Consider the following 23,529-nt stretch of genomic DNA (forward strand, 5'->3'; position numbering starts at 1 on the left):
CGTCCGCATATTTTATATGACTATAAACCCCACGCATGCTGCGCTGGTTGCTTTGTGCTATCTCCGACCAGATGTTCCAGTTTGTTGCCGGAAGACTGTGTTGGTCGCCACAGGGCGCTACTTTTGGACCACTGCTGTTCCCTGTTTGCGCTGGGGATTCCTCTGCATTCTGAGCGTGCCTGTCTTATTTTACGGCCATTGCTTGCACTTGACTTACTGCCTGAACGTCTGTTGTTTACAGGAAGTTGTTTAGTACTTTAGTTGATTGGGTTTGCTTGGATTCGTCGTAAATTTAATTGTGTTTTGCTGTCAAGGTTGTTTAGACAAAAGTAATTGTGATTGGTTGATTGTTTTATGAATTCGATAAAATGGTTAATGTTTTAACGTGATCTATAGATTTTAAAATATTTCCGTACAAATACTCATCTTGATAATCAAAACATTTCCATGCACTTGGAATGATGAAGTGCAATAAGTTGTCAAAACCCGTTGAATATACTTAAAACATTCAGGTAGAACCGTTTATTCCTCATTGTCACAATCCATGAATGTACGATCGAGACTTAATTAGGTTACTATCGAATGATCAAATCAAATTTTTCAAAACTTCAGTATGCCTTTAGTACTTTAAAAACATTCCTGCACAACTGCTTATCCTGTAAATAAAAACATTTCTTGGTGTAAAAATATAAAGTTATCTAATATTGAAATTAAATTGGTCAACACGAAACTTAACTTTTTTGCTACTCTAGTTACTTTAATAGATTTTTAATAACGGTGAGCAACTACGAGAAACAACACTTTTGATACATTCTGGCAGAGTGACAAAAAGTTCTGATTTGTTTCGCATCTATTTAATTGGTCTCGTATGGTGATTTGTGGCACGGATGTTGCCGGTCAGACCAGGCCGTGGTAGCGTGTTTTTTGGTTTCCGGCTATTAATTGGCCAAAGACGTCAGCAGTTAGCACGCAGATGGAACGCTGGCGGCGTGGCGTCCGTTAACCGCTGATCCTGCTGAAGTAGCGTTGTAACAGATGTTGTAGTATAACGATATCTCAGACATTCAGAACGTATAACAAAGAGAATTGATAGAGTTAGATGTCCCAATCTCATGTTAAAGCTCTAACAACAGTTATAGAATAAATGAAATTAAATGATTTGTTGAATAAAAATGAACGTAGTTGGGACGGTCCTCTGACAGTGCAATGATATAAATTACCGATTTCTGTCGGATACACCATTTTTTTAATCATATAACTGGTAGGTCTATGCCATATTGAACCAAATATCAAAGTATCCGAAATTAAGGGAGAAATATCGTAAATATCGCACTCCTTGAGGGGTTCAATAAAAACGTGTTATAATAAGAGTTGCTACAGCTGATCCATGTAGGAGGTGTGTCTTCTTCAATGTTCAAAAGTCAATGTTTGTCAATCGCCTTCACAAAGTAAGCAAACGTCTGGGACATACATTCGTGAAGTTTAGACATGAGAATCAATTTTATACGATTTTCTATTGTTACTTTAACCTGTAGTTTAAGATTTTAAAACACGAGATTACGCAGAACTATAAAATATAGAGAACAGTATCAGAACATTGCTTTAAAGTTCCAATTAAAATTGATTATATACAAGTGTGTGTTGTTTCTAGATGACACATTTAAGTTTTACCTGTACCTATAAGCACAGAATGAGTAGACGGAGTCTTGATGGTTAACCACAACCTAACTACTCAAGTATCAGCGACATCGCGAACCTCTCCTCGTCGTCTCTATACCACCCCCTTCCACTATGCGATCTCTTTGTCTCTCTCCAGGCTAAGTCAAAGATTAGTTCAAAATAACAGTTTGAATCTATTAAATGGTGAACCATGGTGAGTCATTGACGTATTTTACATTTTACTTCTGTTCAAAGAGTTCCTTGGATTGGACGAAACGACATTGACATATTCCGGAATATATCAAATTTTTGTATTCTAAATATGTAAACCCCCAAATATATTAGTTATACCATCACAAGTTGAATGCAAAGAACTTATACAACATGTTACCGGTCTCGGAAAGTTAGTTTACGTTGGTATTCTAGAGAACTACCATGCCATTTTTTGTAGAAGGTAGGTCTATATCTTCAGTCCTTGATAAGGTTCAAATTGTAGTGCGAATTAGAAAATGTGTCGTTTAACCATGCACATTGTATGCAATGAAATTATGTACGCAGCCGATGGAGTTTTAACTTTGAAAGATGAAAAGAGCAGATTATTGCTCTAACATCGCTCGCCTTTCTATATTTTGAAACAGGGAGCGTGAAACGCAATACAACTCCCTGTATCGAAATTTAGTTTTGTTTCACCCCCCGAAAATAACTTATGAGTCCAGAAAATTCCTGGGTAAGGAAATCAACTCGAAAAAGTCCTACTGGATTCCGTAGTTCTTACCTAACTACTCGGGTCTCTTACCTAACTGTTCAGGTGTACTTGGCAAGACGAAAAGAATATGTCCCTCCACGCCACCACGAAAGAATATGTCCATATGCCACTACGAAAGAAACGTCTGTATCATTCATGCATTGTAAAGGCCATGGAAATATGTAGTACGTTATATAATGTGGCAGTGATAACATTATAACAATCGAGAGTGAGCAAACTTGAACGGCCTTCCATCGACCTTGTATACAGCCTTTACTTGTCCATCTATACATCAAACAATATACAGCCTGTACTGCACTCCATGTAACGCCTCTCCCTTGCAGTTTACTTACTGCACAAGGTTAACTTATTAGCATCAATAGTTGATAAGTATAAGTCAATGAAGGGATCATGATCGGTTTTGATACTCAACGGGTTTGAATTTGTTTAACATTAACGTAAAGAGTATTTAAAACTTTGTTAAATAGGCCAACTCACCCCCAATTGAAGTGGATGGAGGTAAAATTTGGTTTTTGTATAGTGTAACTTAAAATCCATCAATTTCTTTTTCATTTTTGTAAAATAAACATTTTAGTCAATGTTGGCATAGATTCTTTAAAAGGTTGGCATTTCTTTTCAAATGAAAATTTAATCACAAAGACAAAAAGGTTGTCTGACCCTGACGTTTAGTTAAAACGTTCTGTACCGTCCAAAGTCAAAGTAGGATTTTACCAAGCATTGTTATTAGGTGACAACAAAGGAAGAGAAGTCCCAAATCTCATTTTGAACAAAGCATCTTACAAAGGATGGTTAATGCTAAAGTGCGTCAACCTCAAAGGACTTGTGTTATTGTATAAAGTGTTGATGTAAATGATTCAACGGAGACTTGTCGTTTACTGTGATTCTGACTACAATGCTGTCTCAGCAGTAGTGCTGTATGATAATGACCAATGTTGTCGTAGCAAGATAAGTGTTGTTTGGGCAACATTTTAATGATGCTGTATACACTTGTCTAATGTTGTTCAATCACTAATGCTCTCTGAGGAACACTAATGTTTTTTGATCATGTTAAATGTTGTCGTAGCAAGCAAGATTTGTGCTGTCCGAGTAACACTGATGTTGTCTTAGCATACTAATACTGCATGATCATGTCTAACGTTGTATGAGCAACACTAATGCTGTTGCGGCATTATAAAATCAACTTTGGAGGCTGCACAGCTATCTCCGTACAAACAATTATGATAAGCCCTTATCACAGCTTGAGTGCTTATAATACCGCGCTACCCCTCATCCTCTTTTACAACCCTTGCCTTAATCTCTCTCAACCTCAGCTTACATGCACCAGTTTTTACTTTGGTATTTATTTGGCTCAAGCTCTATAATGATTGTTTGGTCCATGTCTCACTTTTGTGTTAAAATTAATGACTCTAAGGTTTGGATACTTAAAAAATTAATATAGAGAACATCTTAAATTACATGACAATTTAACTATACATATAAATAATTTGAAAATCAAGCCAATCTTAAGCTTCATCAATACGACTTATTGTTACTGCCCCTACATTTACCATCGTTGGATGTGTGAAAATACCAATATTCAGATTTATGTTTCACATCAAGGGTATACTTGAGTCACAATTTGATTGACAAATCGCCGAACAGTACACGACCAATGGCAAGCTCGGTTTGCCAGTTAGCTTGTGGGTGGTACATTAACACAACAACAGACAATAAGTTAGCTAACTGTTTACAGCTGTTAGCACATCTCGCTTTTCAAGGTGACGACAACATGGTTCAATGGTTTCAAAATTTGAATATCACGGAAGACACCCACTATTCTGTTTGACGTTCGTGCAATAATTCTATGTAGCTATTACGAGGTATGCACGTGCTTTCCGACGAGGGATTTTTTCTATTTAAATGAAATGTGCAAAATCTCTTTTAACAATACATTTCTCTGTAATTATTCTAAAAATTCTTTTCAACTTGCTAGGCTCGTGTTAAACTCATTACCTATTTTTTGTTGCTTTGCCTAGTTGTCTTTGCTTATGCCTAAAATCACCTGGAATCTTTACAAATTCCCTGTACATCTCTGAGGTCCGGTCAACGCTATGATTACCCAATTTTTATGATATGTATTGGTTAATTTTTTTCAACACTTTGCAGCTTCTAAAAGATACTGTTACACAGGTTACACTTCTAAAGCTACTGATGAATTTCTTTGAGCAATTAAGATTATCTTAAAACAAACCATCTGTCTAGTATCTGAAAGCCATAAAACCGCTGGTAACAATTGCCAATTATCTGAAAGTATCTGTTGATAACAATCATGTTTGATTTTTACAAGCAAAAACTAAATGCACTTTATCAAAGAATCGTTCAGAGTTAAATGAAATGCTAATCGTGTATGGAATGGAATGGATTTATTGATATACCGCTTCAAATCTCTACTGCATTCCTATAGCTCGCGGCAGTTAAACACAATTTTATATCCTGATTCCATTATCTGAAACCATAATTTTATGGTCCTTAATGCTAATAGCTATTACGACTGTTTAAGTGGTGCATAGAATTGAAAACCAATTAGTTTGGTCGTAAATATCAATTTAAATACTTACCTACTCGCCTACTCACACAAAAGACGAATTAATTCTTTGCACTGGGGTTGAATAATTCTGTACTATTGTACTCTGATTTTCGAGTTGTTTCGCAGCCTGTTCCTTGCACAATTACAACCCGTTAATCTACAGAATAAAACTTGAACATCTTAAAACGTTGATAAATATACATTCGACATAGAAGTTATGGATTAGTTGGATTTCAATAGTATTACAGAACAGAGAGGATAGTACGCTACCTCAATTTACAATTTTCAAATTTAAAACATTCCACGTACTGCATTTTGTTGTTTACATGATAACGAATTCTGATTATTTTTCAGGACAGGATGGAGAGTCAGGAGGACTCGTCGTACAACTCGGAGGTCGACTCTGATCCTGAATCTGATCCTGACAATCCTGAGAAGCTCCTGAACGCTTGGCTGGGCGAGCTAGATAGTCTGACAGTGGTAAGTTGTGATCTCTGATTTATTTATAGAGTTCATATTTGCTTATACTTACTTTAATGGGTAAATCCTACTAATATTATAAATGAGAAAGTTTAGATGTATGGATGTATGGATGGATGTATGTTTGTGACAAGTGAACGCGAAAAATACTGGTCGGATTGGGCTGAAATTTGGCATGATGATTGCTCACATTCCCGATTAACATATAGGCATATTCTTATTTCAAAAATCCTTTCGGGCTCCGCCCCAGTGGCTCTGGAGTTTCCCATGTTAACCTTATGAGAAATGGAATTATTGAATCTTAACAGCAGCTGTTTCAATTAAACAAGTTGGTTCTGTTCTTTGATGTTCAATAGCATTAAAGTTACAAGGATTACCAACAGGGTGCAGCACTATTATTTCTTTTACATTTATGACAACAGCTAATTTGCAACCAAAAGGTGAGTGAGCGTAGCGAACGAACTTCAACCTGGAGGCGAGTTAGCGTAGCGAACGAGCTAACCTGAAGGCAAGTGAGCGCAGCGAACGAGCTCCAACCTAACGGTGAGTGAGCGTAGCGAACGAGCTCCAACCCAAAGGTGAGTGAGCGTAGCGAACAAACTTCAACCAGGACGTGATTGAGCCATGCGAACGAGATAATCTTGAAAATTAAGAAGTTAAACGGGGCAATGCCCGCGGGTTACAGCTAGTATATCATAAGTACAGGCTCGTTTCCTTATCTTTCAGTACATTTATTGTGATAAAGAGTACTACAGCTACAAACAGCACATACATTCTCCCAAACAACCTTTATCATGGGATGGAGTAACTATGATTTTTGTAGGGAAAATCACGAATGTTGCTATGACTTTTGAACTGTAATTTTTTCAGCAATGATGGGTTGCACTATTTTGTTTAGAGTTGTAAGGATAGGATAAAATTGTTTTCCGATTTCTTTTCGAAAATCTGATTTTCTGTTATTTTATGGGGTTTTATGGAAAAATAGCATAAGTTACAATAACTTTTAAACCGAAATTTGTACAGAAATGAAATTTATACCATTTTGTTCAGAATTTAAAGGGTTATAACATCCTAAATTTTTACTATAAGAGTTTGGGCCATTTTCGAGAAAGTTTTATTTTCCCGTTATATTATGGGGTTTTGTGGGAAAATCACCATTAAAAATTAAAATTTCAAAAAAGTGAAAAACTGGTGTTACCATGGATTAGTACCTACATACTAAATTTCATCAAAATTGGACTACAGGTGTGGTATGTAGCTCTGTACACATCCACACATACAGACGAACAGACATTCACACGGACATACGTCAATTCGAAAACCACCTCTTTGGGTTGAGGGGGGCCCAAAACGGATACCTCAACTCAATTCAACGAAAACAATACTTTATCCATAGAAAGTAAAAACAACCTATCTACATGTTGAAAGGTTCATCCGACTCAGTGTAATTACCATTTTCCTCGGACATGCACAATAGTTTACTTGTTAAAAATAAACAAAAATTATATTTATGTACAAAAAATAATTACAAAGCAACAATATCGTTAACTGCATAACATAACACCACTCGTGAGCTATACAAATGTATTATATTGCACATTGCTGTCCAGTTTCCATTACCACTAATGAGACATTATTATAAAGTCATTCAACTAGTATGTTGTTTGTTTTGATTTGCAACACGGTGGAGTATTTTCTTGTTGACACCAGTAGACCTTTGTACCTCAGACTGTCTCAAAGTACAGCACGTGTGCGCTGATTTACATTTAGAACGAAATTCCTTCTAATTTACATTAAATAACTTTTGATGTATTTTTTTTAGATAGTGAAAGTTTATTTTTGTGCCAGTGGTTTATTTTAGTTAAATTTCTCGATGTGGTATAGTTAATCTATTATATTAAAAAGTATTTACGTTTTAGTAATCTCGGTAGTTTACTGTAAATTCGTACAAATTGTACAACCATTTCAATCAATACAATGAAAATTTACAATCCAACCTGAAGAATTATCGAAGACTGTATTACGACACTGAATAACAGCGCTAAAGGTCGATGTTAGATAGTTACAAGACCAAGGATTGGACATTGGACAGTTTTGCGTACAACGTACAATAAAACGTAAAAATAGCGATGGTGAAAATCAAACGCACACAGTGGCAGCGCCGCGCTGTGTGACAGGCAGCCCGCAGTACATGCGTGTGTTGCGGTTGTAGGTCGGTATCTGCTGTCTGCAGGCGCAACCATTAATTCCACTAGTGGGCCACACAGCCACACACCGCTACACTGCGTTCCCAACGGTGCAGCGCGATTAACAATTCACATTCATACCGCTCTGCTTCTGATGGGAAAGCATGAGAGACTTTTGACTTTACTTTACAACAATTTTAAGTTTTGTAGTCTATTCTCATGACTGTACTTCGAATAAGTGCTGTAAATTAAAATATCGATTACAATAATTTCGATCTATAATTAGAATTACCAAAACATTTTAATACAGGAGCCCTACTGAACTCAAAATATCAACTTAAAATGTCTGCTTTATGCTTTATCAACTTAAAATGTCTGTTTTATGCTTTAGACGTTTACTTTGTGTCGTGTATACTACAAAATTACAACAATTGTGTACTGTTATAGTAAATTTATGTGTCATGCTATAAATTTACATAAAACCACAAACTCCGTTGCACAGTAATACCACAGACAATATAATACTTTAATGTCTGTTACTTTAAGGTTTCTGTTGTCCGTGGTAATTCCATGTAATACCAACAACGAGAATTCCGAGCTCGCTGTTAAATTACTAAAATTTGTCTCTTTAATCCAAAATCAGTTGCTTAAATCATTGAAAAAAGCTTGTGATTGGTACTATAAGCTTAGAGTTTACCATTTGGGCTAAAATTCCATCTGATTTCAAATTTACTATTTCACGTTCTCAAAATTTAGATTCAAAAATTGGCTACATGGGAATTGAACACTTATAATAGTCGAAGATACCATTAAAGCTATATGATTGGTTCCCCTTAAAATTAATTCCAAGTTATGATGGTACGATTGTTGAAACTTTGTTGAACATGCCGAAGAGATTCTGTGTGTTAATCTGTACACTGTACACAGGGTAACTGGGTAGGTACACACCAGTACCGCCAAGTACCGAAGTACCGCACCGCTGTACAACGCACGCAATAGTCTGTGTCGACATGTATAATTATACAGCATTCACTTCTGACTGCTGACTCTGTTATAGTTTATGACTTGTTTTGCCACCGCGGAGACACAATCGGACATTTGTCGGTTTACAACTCACAGCTAAAACGGTCCAAAATGATGGAAAGTGTTGTCAAGGCAGTGTAACAGATGGTAGGCAAAGGGTTGAATATGATTACACAGGCTAAAAATATAAATTCAATATAATATTTTCGGGGTTGGCATCTTTAACACTACGTTTATTAGTTGCCTAGTTAATAATAAAGAGTTAAAGCTAGCAAGAAAATAGTTGTTTTGAATTAGCTCATAAACTGTTAATACTAATACTAATAGTATAGTTGCTTTGTTGACATTTAACAAAGTGTTTTGCTTATTTGCATTGATCTTCTTCAACAAAAGTTTAACAAAAGATTTACTGGCTAATCATTAGGGAAATAAAATAATGATATGTTTATCAACCGAGCTGAAATAGTCTATCCGATAGTTACTAGATAACGGTGCGTCTACAGTATTATAGTGGAATGGAGTTGGCCTTACTGGTAAATCGTTATGATTGTTTTTACTTGCATATCAAATGTTATGTAGTAATTTGTCTTTTAGTTAAATAACTCTTTTCATCAACTCATCTTTGTGAAAAATAACTCAATTGAACTTATCGTAAATTTAATTTATGGAATCAATAATGCAGTATGACACTATTAAATTTGTATGGGCAAAGATTGTTATGTTCTTTGTTCTAATATTTTCAACCTTTTAAAACTTTCTTTAGTAGTACAACTTTACAATCTTAGTGTTACTTTAGCCTGGGGCACATTAACCAGAGGTATTTTATTCGTTTATTGAAACATTGACTGATATTAAAGTTTCGTTAAGAACGGTAGACGGGAAAATCACTGTTAAGTTTTGAAAGGGGGATTCAAAAACTTTCTGTCGGTAAAGTTTGTCTAGTGGTCCATTTGCTGAATACTTATCGAAGAAACGTTTGCGAACTTTGAATTCTTTTCTAGATAGGTTGAGTAGCGCGTTGTCTCTTGGACTTTAGCTACGAAATGTAATTTGCCTACAGTCGCCTGCCAAAGTGGGCTTCCTTGCACTTATTTTAGCACGCAAAGTAGCCATTAATCAACCATTAATTAATGATTAACCATTAATCACTGTTAAATAGTTTTGTTTTACTATACAAACGTTTGAGATTAGGTAGGTAGTAACGAAATTAGTGTTAAGACTTGGAATGCTCCAAAAGAACGTAAACATTTCCGTAATAGTGTGAAAACACAAATACAAACAAATTTGCGGCAAGTCATAAGTCACATAAAAACCTTTGACGTCAAAAGTATATCGGATATCCAAACATCCAACAAAACTATAAAACTAAATACACATTGTTCCTCTACAAATGTGAAACTATATGTTATAAAAAATCCGCTGGCTAATTCTATAGAGATAAGTAGTACTAAAATAAAATTGATTTTGCGGAAAGTGATCTGATATGGTGCTTGACAATTTGTACAATACAATACATCTTTCATGCCTTATCCCAAGATTAATTGCCATTGGGCGCTCCTGATACTTATGCAATACTGTACATCCAATTTAGTTTCTGACAGCCAATTATATCACTAGCCAACATTGTGATTCTTAATCATAATAATATTTTTACTGAAATAAAGTACAAGTTATAAAACATTACAGTTAGGTCTGGTAATGTGATAAAATCTATCGATCCCAATCTTGCTCCGACCCCTTACAGAGAACCAATTGATTGTGCCCGTTCCCAAAGTTTATGGGTGGACTTTTGATAAACTGGAAAAGTTTCAAAGTTCCTTTCGGTGGCGATACAGGGAACGGCGGATTTGGGGATTTAGTTCGCAGCTGCTCGTCTAACCACTTAAATGGAATTGACGTTTCGTTTCGGAGTTTTTTTTCTCTCACGTCGTGATGGTGCCGGTCTTCAGCTGTTTGAGTCGGATTTAGCACGCTAGGCTGGTAGGCCTGCTCCTGCTCGTCACACGTATTTAATTAGATTTATTAGGTTGGCAGCAGCACGTGCGAGACATCGGTCATTTTTACACGCCTCGGGCGCAACTGTGTGAAACGAGCTGATCTGTCTCGTGGTAACCATACGAGAGAAATTAATCAGTGAATTGGGCGTTCCAATAGGGATGGACCTTGTAATATACTTATATGCTTATTGTATTTAGAATTTGATTTAAAATGATTTTTTGTAAAAAAATGAATGCTCAAAACTTCTTGCTCGAACTTTCAAAACTTCTTAACCGGGTTTTGAGCCTAAAACCTTGATATAGGTAGTCAATACAAACATTGAATAGCAGAACAGTGTTCTATATCCGGACATCCAAGCTTAAAATTTAGTTAATAAGCATTGCCTTAAACCCCCTTGAAAACACAATAAAAATTATGTATTCTGACTTGCTGCAATGCTGCATACAAAGTGATACCAACGCCGGGCTTGACATATTAACAACTTCTGAGGGTGTGTTAGATAGGTCCAGTTTTCAAACCTCACTATCCTTCGCCCTATTGCTCACAATGGTTAATTGTTTCTTTGCTAATTTACTAAGCAAGTTTACTTTGGGCTGAATCATGACACCTCTCCCTCCTGAATCATGGGGTCTCTGGATAAAATCCCCATAAATGAATTTCTCCGAAAGCCAATATTCAGCCCAGGGTAGTGGTGGTTGTAGTGGTTGGCGTGTTGAAGACTCGTGCAGCACGGCGTGTCATGTCATGTGATAGGCTGATACTGTTACTAGGAAACCTCCGAGCTTGGACGCGATTGTAAGTGGAATAAACTCGTGGACTCCTTCACAGGTCACTGGCTCAGTCGATGTCCGTACAACACCAGTTAGTTGTGCAAATCGGTCACTTTCTAGAACGGCACTACTGTAAGTAGAAATAAGTCTCAAATAGTAAGGAACTAGGGACCAAAATAAAATAAAATAGTAAGGAACTAAAGTTACTGATGTGTAATGATTTTGACGCACACGATTAAGGAGTTCGTGTCGTTGTCTACATGGAAGAACCGTTTATTAGATATGCTCTTGAAATTGATCTTATATCTACATTTTACATCGCTAAGCTTCGAGATGTATAGTAATTCATAACTGACGTGATCATGACATTCCAGTGTGAAATGAGTTTTGATTAATGAAAGTAGTCCGAAGTAGTCATGCTATACCGTTTTAATTATTTTTGGAATAAACAGTAAAAGTTAACGTAGTTATTCATTCTATTTGAATAAAAATTCTGTATCCAGAAGTCAATGGTAGTGAGTTAATATAGGACTAGGACAAGGACATGACTCCTCCTTCCTTTGTAGTAGCTGCTCCAGTACTTTGACTAACTTGATGGTGTGCTGTTCACCATCTTCTAATAGGGAATGGCATGTGTTTAGCAAGCAAAATTAGTCTGCAGGTTTGCTGCGGCGGGGATATTAATCAGTAGAGAAGAATCTGTTTGTAGGTGCGCTGCTGCGCTCGCACGTGCATGCACGTTCAGCGCCACATTTCGCATGTGTGCGTGTAGTTGAAGCGTTGAGCATTTACTATAATTGTTTACATAATCACGTTTCAAGGTTGGCCACCCTAGCGGCGCCAGCTGTTGCTGCAGGGTTTGGTTGGTCCTACTGATGTCTTGACAGATGGCGGGACCAGGCAGCTGTTTTCACCCACGTCCACGTGCCAGCTGCCGGATATTCTCGCTTGGGTTTCTTTACTTTTTGTGGACATTTAAAACCAGAAACCCTCCCTTCGGATAATTATATCGAGGTGTTCGGTTCTAAGTGGACCGTTTCGATATGTTGAAATAGAACAGGGAATAAATATATGGTTCGTTAAACGAATCTAGTTGCTTCTAATAACTATGAATAAAACATTGTTTTCCACTCATTAAGTCGTTAACGTATTCAGTCCAATGTAGTCTCTATTTTAGAAATCAATTGATCTAGTTATCGTCTAGTGATTAAATTTGAATTCCTTGATGCGTAATTCGTGAATATTTGTGAGTAGAAGTTGTTTACTGCAGGATGGAGTCCAACAAAAAGCCCTTAGGCGCGTTTGATCTCTCTAAAAGCATTAATTAATGATCCGAGTTAAGCAGGAGGGTGTCTTAATGTGCAGAAGCAGGAGGGTCCACGAGTAAAAACACTTGGCTGATAACCTTATTATCAAGTTTGGATCGTTTGATGCTGTAATTTTCTAGGGTGAGAAGATTCACTTTGATTTTCTTGGGGATGATTTCAAGTTTACAAATCTCTGCGGACTCTACATTTAATGTTTGGGGCGGTAATCGGAACCGCTCGTGCGTTATTTTCCCCTTGCTTGTTGGAAGGCGTAAAGATCATAATGATTTTCATCGTCGAACAGCCCCCCATACACTATCCAACATGTTGGACGGACATGTTGGGATCCGACGTCTTGTCGAACATATTGGACAGTGTGTGGGTTCCGACCCGACATGCTCGACGGATATGTCAGGTCGGATGCTCGGTCCGATAGCACCACCCGACTCGAGCCGTCCGCCTGACATGTTGGACCGTGTGGTGGGAAACCGTCGAACTGCTCGCCCGCCTAGCCACAGTTTCCAGTAAAATTGTATTTAGCGAGTTGTGCGTGATGTGATAACCGTCCCATTTTTCCATAATGTCATTTAATAATAATAAACAGTTCTGGTCAGAATTTATTTAACTCTACAGAGACCAGAAGGCGTTGTGGGCTGTCAAAAGTAAACTATATTGCAACAAACATGCACATAGGGGCACGATATCCTGATGGAAAAGTGTAAGGAACTGTATCCAAAATGTGTGATTTAAAGTTCGTTAAAAATAAAATTGAAAATTTAAGAGCCTAGTTCCATAGGCTCTAAAAATCCCTAAAATCATCGCTAAAAAATCCCCCTGAAACAGCTAACAGTCGTCTCAAAATCCATCTCAGAACTAATATTTCACCTGACTTGTTGGGTAACATGCTCGATAGTGTGTGGGAAACACCCGACATAAGTCAGGTTGGATGATGGGTCCGTCGTCAGGTCAGGTTGTCAGGTCGGGTGGCATGTTCGATAGTGTATGGGGGGCTTACTGTAACCAACCATACCAAACTGTAAACTTTAAAACCCAGGACACTTTTGCCTCTTAATTTGATCATTTCGTACATAAATGCACTCGTTTTTACGTACATACGATTTATCGCGTCTATTCCAGCGCATTAATGCATATTTCGTGATTACGTTTTAGCGATTTGTAATTTTTTTTCTGATTGTAGGAAATGTTAAATTTAAGATGGTGTTAGTTAAGTAACCACAAAACCATTCATATGATATTGTAAAAAAATGCGAATACCTGTCTATATTGTGGCTGATAAGCGGAGGATCTATTGGGGTTCCAAGATTAAATACTTAAGTTCATATTATTTTGTTGTCCATAGATGTATCAACCATATGGATCGAACGTAACCCAGCTTAGCTAAATGCATTTACTACAAAGTGGAATATATGCACATAAACGACTCTAAATAAATCCGAAGGAAATATCTAGCCTCTTCAACAAGTGTTTCGCAACATTGTGTGGGAATGCATACAATTTGCACTCCGTAGAGTTTTGACAATCAGCTGTTTGGACCAACGGTTGTTGTGATAAGAGATAAGTCGCGTAGGCCAAGGCTGTGACTTCCGCCGGATGTTGGGGTGGCTCTCGGGCTAATCGCCAGAACTATTTTTAACAGCTGCTTCCCTTTCTTCCGCTCTCAGGCTAAATCCGGCCCGCTACTGGCGGCTACTGTACGATTGGATGTGGGAGGCTGTAGTGACGAAGGGTGACGACGGAGGTGTGGGAGAGTACCATGCTACAGCTTGCAGTTTCCTCTGGAACCACCGACCTGCAACCCTTCTCACCTGAAAAGGCAGAAATTGTTTGCGACTTGGAAATAAAACAGGCATTGTTAGTATTGACGTGGAAATCTTTGATTCAAACTGATTTTGGTAGTCAGGAGCGAATGTTTACGTCAAGGTGTGCCGATTCCTTGCACCCTTCTTCATAGGTTCCCTATTTATAGATTTCAAAAAATAAAAATTAATCGACTCAGGCTGATTGGGGTGGCAATTAGAGTATGTTTACATCGAAGTGTGCTGATTCTTATAGTTCTCTATAAGTTCTCTATCATCAGACTCCACCCCTTCCTAGGTGTGTAATGTTATTATTTAAATGTCAATGGTTCATCATTACTTTAATCGATTTATACAGTAAATTAAATTCACGAATGTATTTGAGATGTTGGGCACAGGAAGTTTTCGTTATCTGACGATGACACTCTTTGACCATTTCACTTCGCCTGTTTGTCCACAACAACTCAAGTACAAGTGACGTGGTTCAATGTCCAGGACGTGTGGTTGTAGTTGTAACAGAGCTGGTTGTTTTAGCAGGCGCCGTCTAGATTGGTCCTGGAATGTGGTTTAGATATCATCAGATCGAGCATCCACACTTCCACACATACACACACGTCTTGTGTAGACACACACACGCACACGACTCCACCGCCTTCATGAATATTTGTGAGTTTGGTTGTTAACATCTTCGTGAAAAAACTCTGTAAGGTTATGTATTCTTGATAGAGTTGCCTACTACCCCTGTTTTAACTCTTGTGAGTTTTGGATAGGGGTTAATTTACTGTTCTTTATGAGTGAAGCCCGCTATGCTATGCTATACATGTTTCCTGTCGGTGTCCTTTGATCGCTTTGTCAACTTACTAACACTTACTAACTTACAGTATAAACAGGAAAATGGTGTCGTAGATAAGATTTAGATTCTGTACCGGTAATACACTTTTCTTTTTTACGAAATGCAAGATTGAAGGAAACCCCGTTGACTGAGAAGCTACAAATATTATATATGTCGTACATCTTTTTTTGTTTTTCGTGAAAATTAAAATAATTTCGCATGCTGTGGATATATAGTTGATCAATTTGTGTAGCTAAAAGTGTAAAACTATACAATCTATATAGAGAACAGTACTGTATTGCTGACAAAACAGTTATGCTCTGCCAAATTAAGCTTTTTTTTGATAAGCAAAAAAAAAATTAGTACGTTTAAGAATTGTTAACCCCTTGTATTCAAGTTTCCCCTGTTCATATTACCTGATGTTACTAAGTGTTACCGGATATTTAGCCTTGTTACGTTTTCCCAGGCTGTTATCCGAGTTGTCATGTTTTCCCAAGCCATTGTTCTCATTATTCACCGTTCTTTGCCCCAAGTGCGTCCCATTAAATCATCATGTAGAATGTAGGGCATCGTTTGCAGCCGTTTACAGTGGCAGTGGGCAATGAAATGTTATTATGACGATTATCACTGAACATTTCAGTTAAGTTAAATAAATGCGTAATTTTGGCGACAGTCATTCTCGTAAACGATTGTAATTTAACTTAAGTAAAGAGGGTACTTAGCTGGTTTAAATGTAATTCATGTTTAATATAAGCTAGGATTATCGTTAATTGTTATGGTTTCTCGTAATTTCTTCTTTTACTGTAGAGACGTGGTTTTACCTGTATAATACGTGTTTACCTACCTCGTAAAGTGCCTATTAAATTCTAATTTAATTGAAACGGTAATCAAAAAAATATCAAAGTAATAACACGTCTGTAGTGAAGTCTTTTTGTGTTCAACTGATATAGGAGTTATAAGTGAGAGATCAATCATTATCTTAATAGTTAGTGTCTTCAAAATGACATCGTACCTTTCATCACGTGATAACTATGTTTTGTTATAAAACCGATAAAACGTACGATTTCGTATTATTGCCTCCACTTGAAGAGTTGAAACTGTAAAGTTAGAACAAAATGTGTTATACTTTATTTCATTTCTAAAAAAGTTGGAGTGGACTTATTGCACGTAATATGATACCATGCAGCATGGCCTAGTAAAAACCTATTGAATAATCATCAGGCGAATACGGATCTCTGATTTGGGGGCCCATTTCCAAGTGGCCCGACCCTGCTACACCTGGCCTCAACATGTTTACCAGTGGCGGGAGGGAGGGAGGGATGGGGGTGTAACACATCTACGAGATGGAGAGAGCAACAGCTGAGCAGCTGGCTCCTCCGGCACCTGGCACCTGCGGCAGGTGGCTACGTCTCCAGGCGCGGCCAGTGTCAGTCGTGTGCCGTCCTCCAGCCGACGTGGTCGTAGTGGTCGTCGTCCGAGGGAGTTACATCCCAGAACCGGGATATCCGATCGTGCTTTTGATCTGACTTTGTGCCTAATTTGTATCTTCGTTGCGAGTTTTTTACATTTCGGGATAGTTTTGTAGATTTTGATCCGTGTGTCCGAAGTGTTTGGTTGACAAGTGTCAGCCGACGATTCCGTTAGTTTTAAATGCGCAGTGAATTCTTTTGAAGTCAACATGCTTTGCATAGAAGGGTCCCAAAGCCCTGTGCTGCAGAGGGTGGACAAGCTGCGTAGGAGCAACAGTTTCTTCCGCAAGGATGGTAAGGGCGATGAATTCAAGCTTGGGATAAAAATTCCGTCGATAAATGTATTTAAACAGGAATCTCCGAAAGTTCGCGATAAGACGGAGGTATCTCGTAGCGTGTTGGACAAGTTGTGCAGGAAAGGGAGTTTCAAAATTAAAGATGAAGTCGATGATTCGAAAAGTGATTGTGGTGGATTTAGTGATAGCGAACGACCTGTTTTGAGAAGAGACGGAAATAGGAAAAACCTGAATAGACTTTGTAGAAGTGGAAGCGTCAGAGTTAGTGGGGAGATGGATAGGAGAATCCCACTAACGAAGTTGAGCTCTGGAAGCTTTTCTTGTGCGGAACGTCCGAGAATAGAAAGAAGAAATGTCGAAGAGTCTCCTCGTGGAAGGATTCTATACAGGAGCAGTAGCCTCCGGAAGGCAGTTCCGGTAGGAGAAGTTGAGAAACCCTCTTGCAGAGTTGCACCTAGAAGTGAGAAGAACGGAGATGGTACTCTCGTTAAATTGTGCAGAGGTGGAAGTTTTCTACGGAAGGACCTTCCGAAGATCGAGTCACCTCAGGAAGCGGAAGGATCGCTGCAAGCTACGGTGTACGCTCCTAGGGCACAGGAAAGCGCGGGGAAACTGGAGAAACCCGGGAGACCTGCGACAGTGCTCATCGTATACCCTCAAGTAAGTTTCTGCCATTGTATTTTATTCTGATTCCTCCATGATAGATTTCCTAGGGAGATTGTTTGGACAAGTGTACGTGAAGGAGATCAAACATCATCTAATGCTATTCATAACCCCGCCTAACATGTTCTCACACGTGTTTTATTGCTGTAAATCACTCGAGGGCGAGGGCTGTAAAATCACTTGAAGTGCGAAGGCTGTTTGAAGTGAGGGAACGAGGGGCGACCTTTCTCAAGAGGGAAACTCCCAATTTTGACCCCCCTTACAGATTTTACGAGACCCAAACAGCTGTGTTGACCGTTTTATGTGCGGAGAGAATCAAGTGTCAAGGGTGACATATTTGAGCAGAGTGCGAGTTGAGAGTGCCTCAGGGGTCCGTAAAAAGTACAATGTGCATTGTGTGTAATTCCGTACATCATTGACTAGGTTCTTTGTACTAAACACCATTAATGAACAGCCTCAGCACCGGGTTAAGACTATAAAAAAAACTATCATAATGATTGACTTTATCAGGGCGATTCTTCTCATGACAAGAGTTTAGATAGACGTTTGTGTGTTGGAACAACATCCTTAATCGAACCTCTACCGTATATTTTCACCTACTTTACATTCAGTAATTCTACAATACTTATTCGTGCTTATTATTTGGTTGTTTTGCTCTATTCGAATCGATTGCCTACAGAAACTGAGGTGAGCCCTCATGTCATGTCCTGAAGGAGGTGTTATTGGTGTAAATATTCATTTTCTGAATAATCTTTGCTACACCTGCTCTAATTTATCCCGTGTAATTTCCTTCAATTGATTATTCAACCAAATGTAAATGCTATTTTTTACTCTTAAGAGAGTTCTTATTTGCCGAAACCCAAACCCTCTTGAACTTCTGTAGGCTATATCGGTATATTGTCACTTGTTTGTTTCGCCGTTCTTCCTGTCGTCGGTTTCGTCTGCTGGACACGTGCGTCCGCCTCCGCCAGTAACTTGTATGCGTCGCCACCGCCTCCACGGGCCCGTGCCTCGCCACACAAGTACCTCCACCAAGGTCACTGCAGCCTAACGGTCCTACATTACCAATACAGCCTGTCCACTAGAGTGGTCACTACAGTGTGTCCACACCAAGTTGGACTGTCCTGAGTCTAATTATGATTGGTTACGGTTCACCGTCCCCAGGAATACGGAAGTCTTCACCGGTTACCGTAAGGTTCTCGTTTTGAAATTTGAACCGGTCATTTAAATGGAGATGAAATGCTGAATGTGTTTCACTTTGGTGTTTTCTTTGTTAACAATTTGGATGAATTGGGCTACTTTATATTAATCTGGTTGTATTGATATTAAAAAAAGATAAGCCATTTAGTTTTAATTATTTTAATTTAATTATGGAACGCTGTCTACCTATCCACGCATAACAACCCCGATTGTGCTAAATTTTGACGACGAATTGAGTAATTTTTTGAAAGAGACTCTGATTTGAAATAAAATATTGAAGGCTGCCCCACTTCATAACATCTGAAATCATCTTGGATCTTTTAAACAAAGTTTGATGCACCATCATAGCTTTATTATAAAATAACAATCTTAGAGTTCTTTCAAATCGCGAATAGACTACTCCTTAAAAGGCTAGTACTCACTAGGACACCCGGTCGCTTATCAACCGGCGACCTGGTTGACGAGCGACTAAGTTGATGATTGAACGTTTTATTGCCGGGGGGTACACACTAGGATACCTAGCACTTTCAACCGAGCAGGAAATCAAAATTTGGTGGGGATGGACTGTGTTTGGTTCTGGAATCTGGTTCGAGCTCTAGTTGCACTGATCTGTGTGTTGTGACAACATGCCCACCTACGAAGAAGAGATTGCTGCCGCACTTATAATTCTAATTAATTGCAGTAACCATAGAAGAAGGAAGACATTTTTCAAAAGATTTTGGGCTAAAGGGTATTGGACCAATCGCAGTCGTTGATGTATCCGGATTGTTGGTTATGCCCGCCACGTCTTGATCAACATTGCCTTCACTATGTTCAGTCATGGTACACACATTCATCTAAACGAACACAAACATTTGAGCAGTCTACAATAAACTCAAACAATCGAAAAACCCCTCTAGCTTGAAAGAGACCACGTTTAGCCCTAGCACTGTTTAGTTTTGACAGTTAACACAAACAGTGTACTGCGCATGCGCTAGCCGTCTTTAGTTGATCAACTTGGTCGCTGAAGCGTACACACTCTAGTTTTTTGAGAAATCTGATTGCCCGGCGATAAAATGGTTGATCGGAAACCCCCAGGTTTTCGATACATGTCCGAAAACCAAAAAGTTGCCTGGCAACCTACAAATCGCCGTCAACCAAATTGACAGACACGTACACACACGGCGATAGTTGTGCAATTTGGTCGCTAGTCAACCAGATCGCCGGTTGATAAGCGACCGGGTGTCCTAGTGAGTACTAGCCTGGCCGGGGCCACACGACGCGGATCATCCGCGTGGTCCGACAACACATTGAATCAAATGAGAGTGGCCACACGGGGCGATCCTATTTAAGCCGCCTGGGCGGATTGTCCGCGCCATGTCGCGGATTGTCCGCGCGATCATAAGCCGCGTTGGAGGGGATGACACACGTAGTCTTATGAGAGTGGCCACACGATACGGATTGTCCGCGCGGTTGGAGCTCATTTTCAAGCATTTGTAGTGGTCTTTTGTTTAGTTTGTGCTTGTGCATTTCGGTTTGTAGGTGTAAAATGTTCGATACAGACAAATCAATAGAACTTGTTAAAGATAATGTGGGATTTCTCAGGTTGTACATTTCTCATCAGTATATCTTCCTTAGTTATATGCGGTCAAAGCAATTGAAGTAGCTCGTCAAACGATGCTATCTACATGCGATAGTAACAAAAAAAAACTCCGAACTATGGTTTCGCATGTGCTCGTAAAAGGTTTGGAACACAAATGGTTTATCGGTTATGAAATGATGGACCCAATGATTTCTGTTTGCCTTAGGCTCTAGCTCACCACACAAACTAACATACGTGTTTCTTCCATGACTACGAGAACAGAACGAGTGAATTAAACCATGTTATAATCTCAGTACGTTTAGGCTGGGAAACCTCAACCGGAAGCGGTTCATCCGCTCCGTGTGGCCGGGACATCGTCGCGTGGCTTAGGCCTAGCGCACACGGTCGATTTTTCGATCGGCCGATTAAAAAATCGGCCAAAAATAAATCGCCCTTGATTTATGTCCAGGCGCACACGTGGCGATTTTTTAGTCGAGAAATTGTTTTTTTAGTGCGTTTAAGCTATCCTAAAATGGACTTTGTTGAATTAACCTGTGTTTGTGCTCTTCTAATTTGACCAAAGAAAAAAAGAAGACAACTTAAATATTGGGTTCATCCGATAGTAAGTCAGAGACTTTAAAATCGACAGTTTTATAAACTATACACTTTACGTGATGACAGTAAAAAAATCTTTAATTACTATAGAAATGTCCTTGAAATGTATGTTGAAAGTTTCAGTTTTTATTATAAAAGCTGTGGCCTTTTTAGCAAAGAAAACCACACAACTCACACTACTCCTGTGGAGAAAGACAAGCGACTGGCCGATTTTTTAGTCGACCGTGTGCGCGGACTGATAACAATCTGTACGTTACAGATTTTCGGGCGACAATCGCCTCGCCTACGAATCTGTGGCAAAACCCAGATTTTAAAATCGGCGCAATTCTCGATCGCCTGTGTGCGCGCTTCCATTCAAATACACGATGCACAGATCGGCCGATGAAATAGTCGCCTCAAAATAATCGCTCGTGTGCGCCTAGCCTTATGGTCGTACGATCATAAGCCGCGCGGACGATCCGCCACGTGTGGCCCCGGCCTAGAGAGAGTGAATGATTTTGGATTGAAGGACGATGGAATCCAAAATCATTTAGGAGGATGGAAACGAATCCATCTATTCGTTTCCGTGCAGTTCCATTTACTCGCTTGACAACACGTCGCCCCATCTATTTGCATGTGTAAACACTCCACATCCTGAATTAGAGTTCCAACGCTCAATTAACACGATCAACTCCATATTGTTGTCTGGGCTCATTTGCATGTAATTGAGAGTAAGATTGAGCCGGAGGGGAAGGTACCAACCACTACGATCTGAGCTGCTTTGTAATTTTGGAGGACGGGGTGAATTTAGTGATAGGGATGTTAATGACGGTAGAAGCATCCCCCCGCCGACAAATTTTGGTATACTTGTTCGGTGAAACGTGGTTGTCCTGTAGGTGGTGCAGTAGCTCATCGCTCCAGGGGTTCACGGTTCGAATCCATGCAATCTTTTTGTAGGTCATCTCTCTGATTATTCCCAGGCATAGTAGACATCAGCTACAGTAATGTGTCCCATATGGTCGTCTTACGAGCTCCCGCGGTTTGTAGTAGACTTATAATCTCCGTACACTCTTGGCAGGCGAGTCCTTTTTCCTATAATAAACGTTCGATCTGGATTATGCAGGAATTCGTTTTCCAAGACAAGACCGGGGATTCCGCGGGAGCTCCAATATACGATGGCGCCCGCGTTTGTCTGGTTCAGGACACGTCACACATTCTCGCGCCAAAACCTTCACCTCTACCGAGAATCTGGCGGCAAGTTCCCCGAACTGCCTTCACCTTGGATTTAACCTGGTTAGTCACAGGATTCGCAGGAAGTGCCGCCACCCACCGTGTCGGCGAGAGTGAGATCGAGTTTGGAGGGAGGCACGATTCAGTATAGTCGTATTGTGTTTACTTGTCGGTTCAAGTGTGGGAGTTGGGTTGAACAATTTAAATTACTTTCTTAGTCGTATAACTCATTGATTCTTTGATTGAATTGTCTCAGTGGTTCGGTGTATGAGGCTGAAAAGTGTAGATGAATAGTTAACGAATCTTTACTTTACTAAATGCTTTAAGTTACACTGTGACATTTTTTAGGGTTGGTTTCGATGATAGCACGTGACACCTGATAAGACGATGTCTCAGTCGCACCTCCTCCGCAAGCAGAGTCACTCGTGAAGCATTTTACAAAACTCAATTGTATTGGTGATGCTGGTCACCCAGGTGATGTTACGATACCCAACGTATCATCTAGGTATCACTTGTACCTCCTCTGCTATCCATCGTTTTAGATACCACCGCCATCCAGTGCGCTATGTAGTCTTAAGGCTGTATGGCAATGATTCGAATATTTGTGAACACCCCTATTTAATTATTTCTTTATTTCTTCCTAGTTACTCTGAAGCAACAATTTTTAGGTCTTAAATTTTCGAAACACCTATTGTACTGCACAACGTTACCTTTGAACTCCTCGGTCTCAACCTCAACTACCCTGGACCAGTGGTGTTCCAGACACGTCACTGGAACGCGAGATCGTTATCAAATCACAATGGGAGCACGGCGGCTGCCGAGGGGAGGGGAGAGTGAGTCAGAGCAGAGGTGGTCGGTCAGTCAGTCAGTCAGTCACGGCAAGCTGCTATAGTGGTGTATAGAGTATACTGTAGTCTAGTGTGTGGGTGTACCAGTGTGTTACTGTAGTGCCGGTGTCTGTAGTTAGTTGTGGTGGTTTGTATTCATTGGTTGTGGATACAGTCTGGAGACCTCCTGCTCTTCTGATAACTAGGTAGGTACCAATTGCAGCTCGTTGGGTCAGAAACTTGTGACATATTGGTTCATTTTTAACACTGTGGTTCTTGGAATTT

At 39.4% G+C, this 23,529-nt stretch overlaps 1 protein-coding gene across 3 annotated transcripts in view; it reads left to right on the forward strand.

Annotated features, from left to right (window-relative positions):
- The window catches only part of LOC128991887 (amyloid beta A4 precursor protein-binding family B member 1-interacting protein-like), an 82,540-nt gene that overhangs the window by 31,691 nt on the left and 27,320 nt on the right, over positions 1-23,529 (forward strand). For 2 of the 3 annotated variants that reach the window (XM_054415148.1, XM_054415147.1), the window contains exon 2: positions 5,346-5,471. In XM_054415148.1, the coding sequence (XP_054271123.1) occupies positions 5,352-5,471 (120 nt within the window). In that variant the 5' untranslated portion in view covers positions 5,346-5,351. Of the gene's footprint in view, positions 1-5,345; positions 5,472-17,627; positions 17,830-23,529 lie in introns of those variants that run through there. The other variant, XM_054415146.1, reaches the window with a different exon arrangement.

This window comes from Macrosteles quadrilineatus, unplaced genomic scaffold, assembly GCF_028750875.1.
Source record: "Macrosteles quadrilineatus isolate MER2022 unplaced genomic scaffold, UCM_ALF_1.0 Scaffold_4__1_contigs__length_99947679, whole genome shotgun sequence".
Classification (NCBI taxonomy): Eukaryota; Metazoa; Arthropoda; class Insecta; order Hemiptera; family Cicadellidae; genus Macrosteles; species Macrosteles quadrilineatus.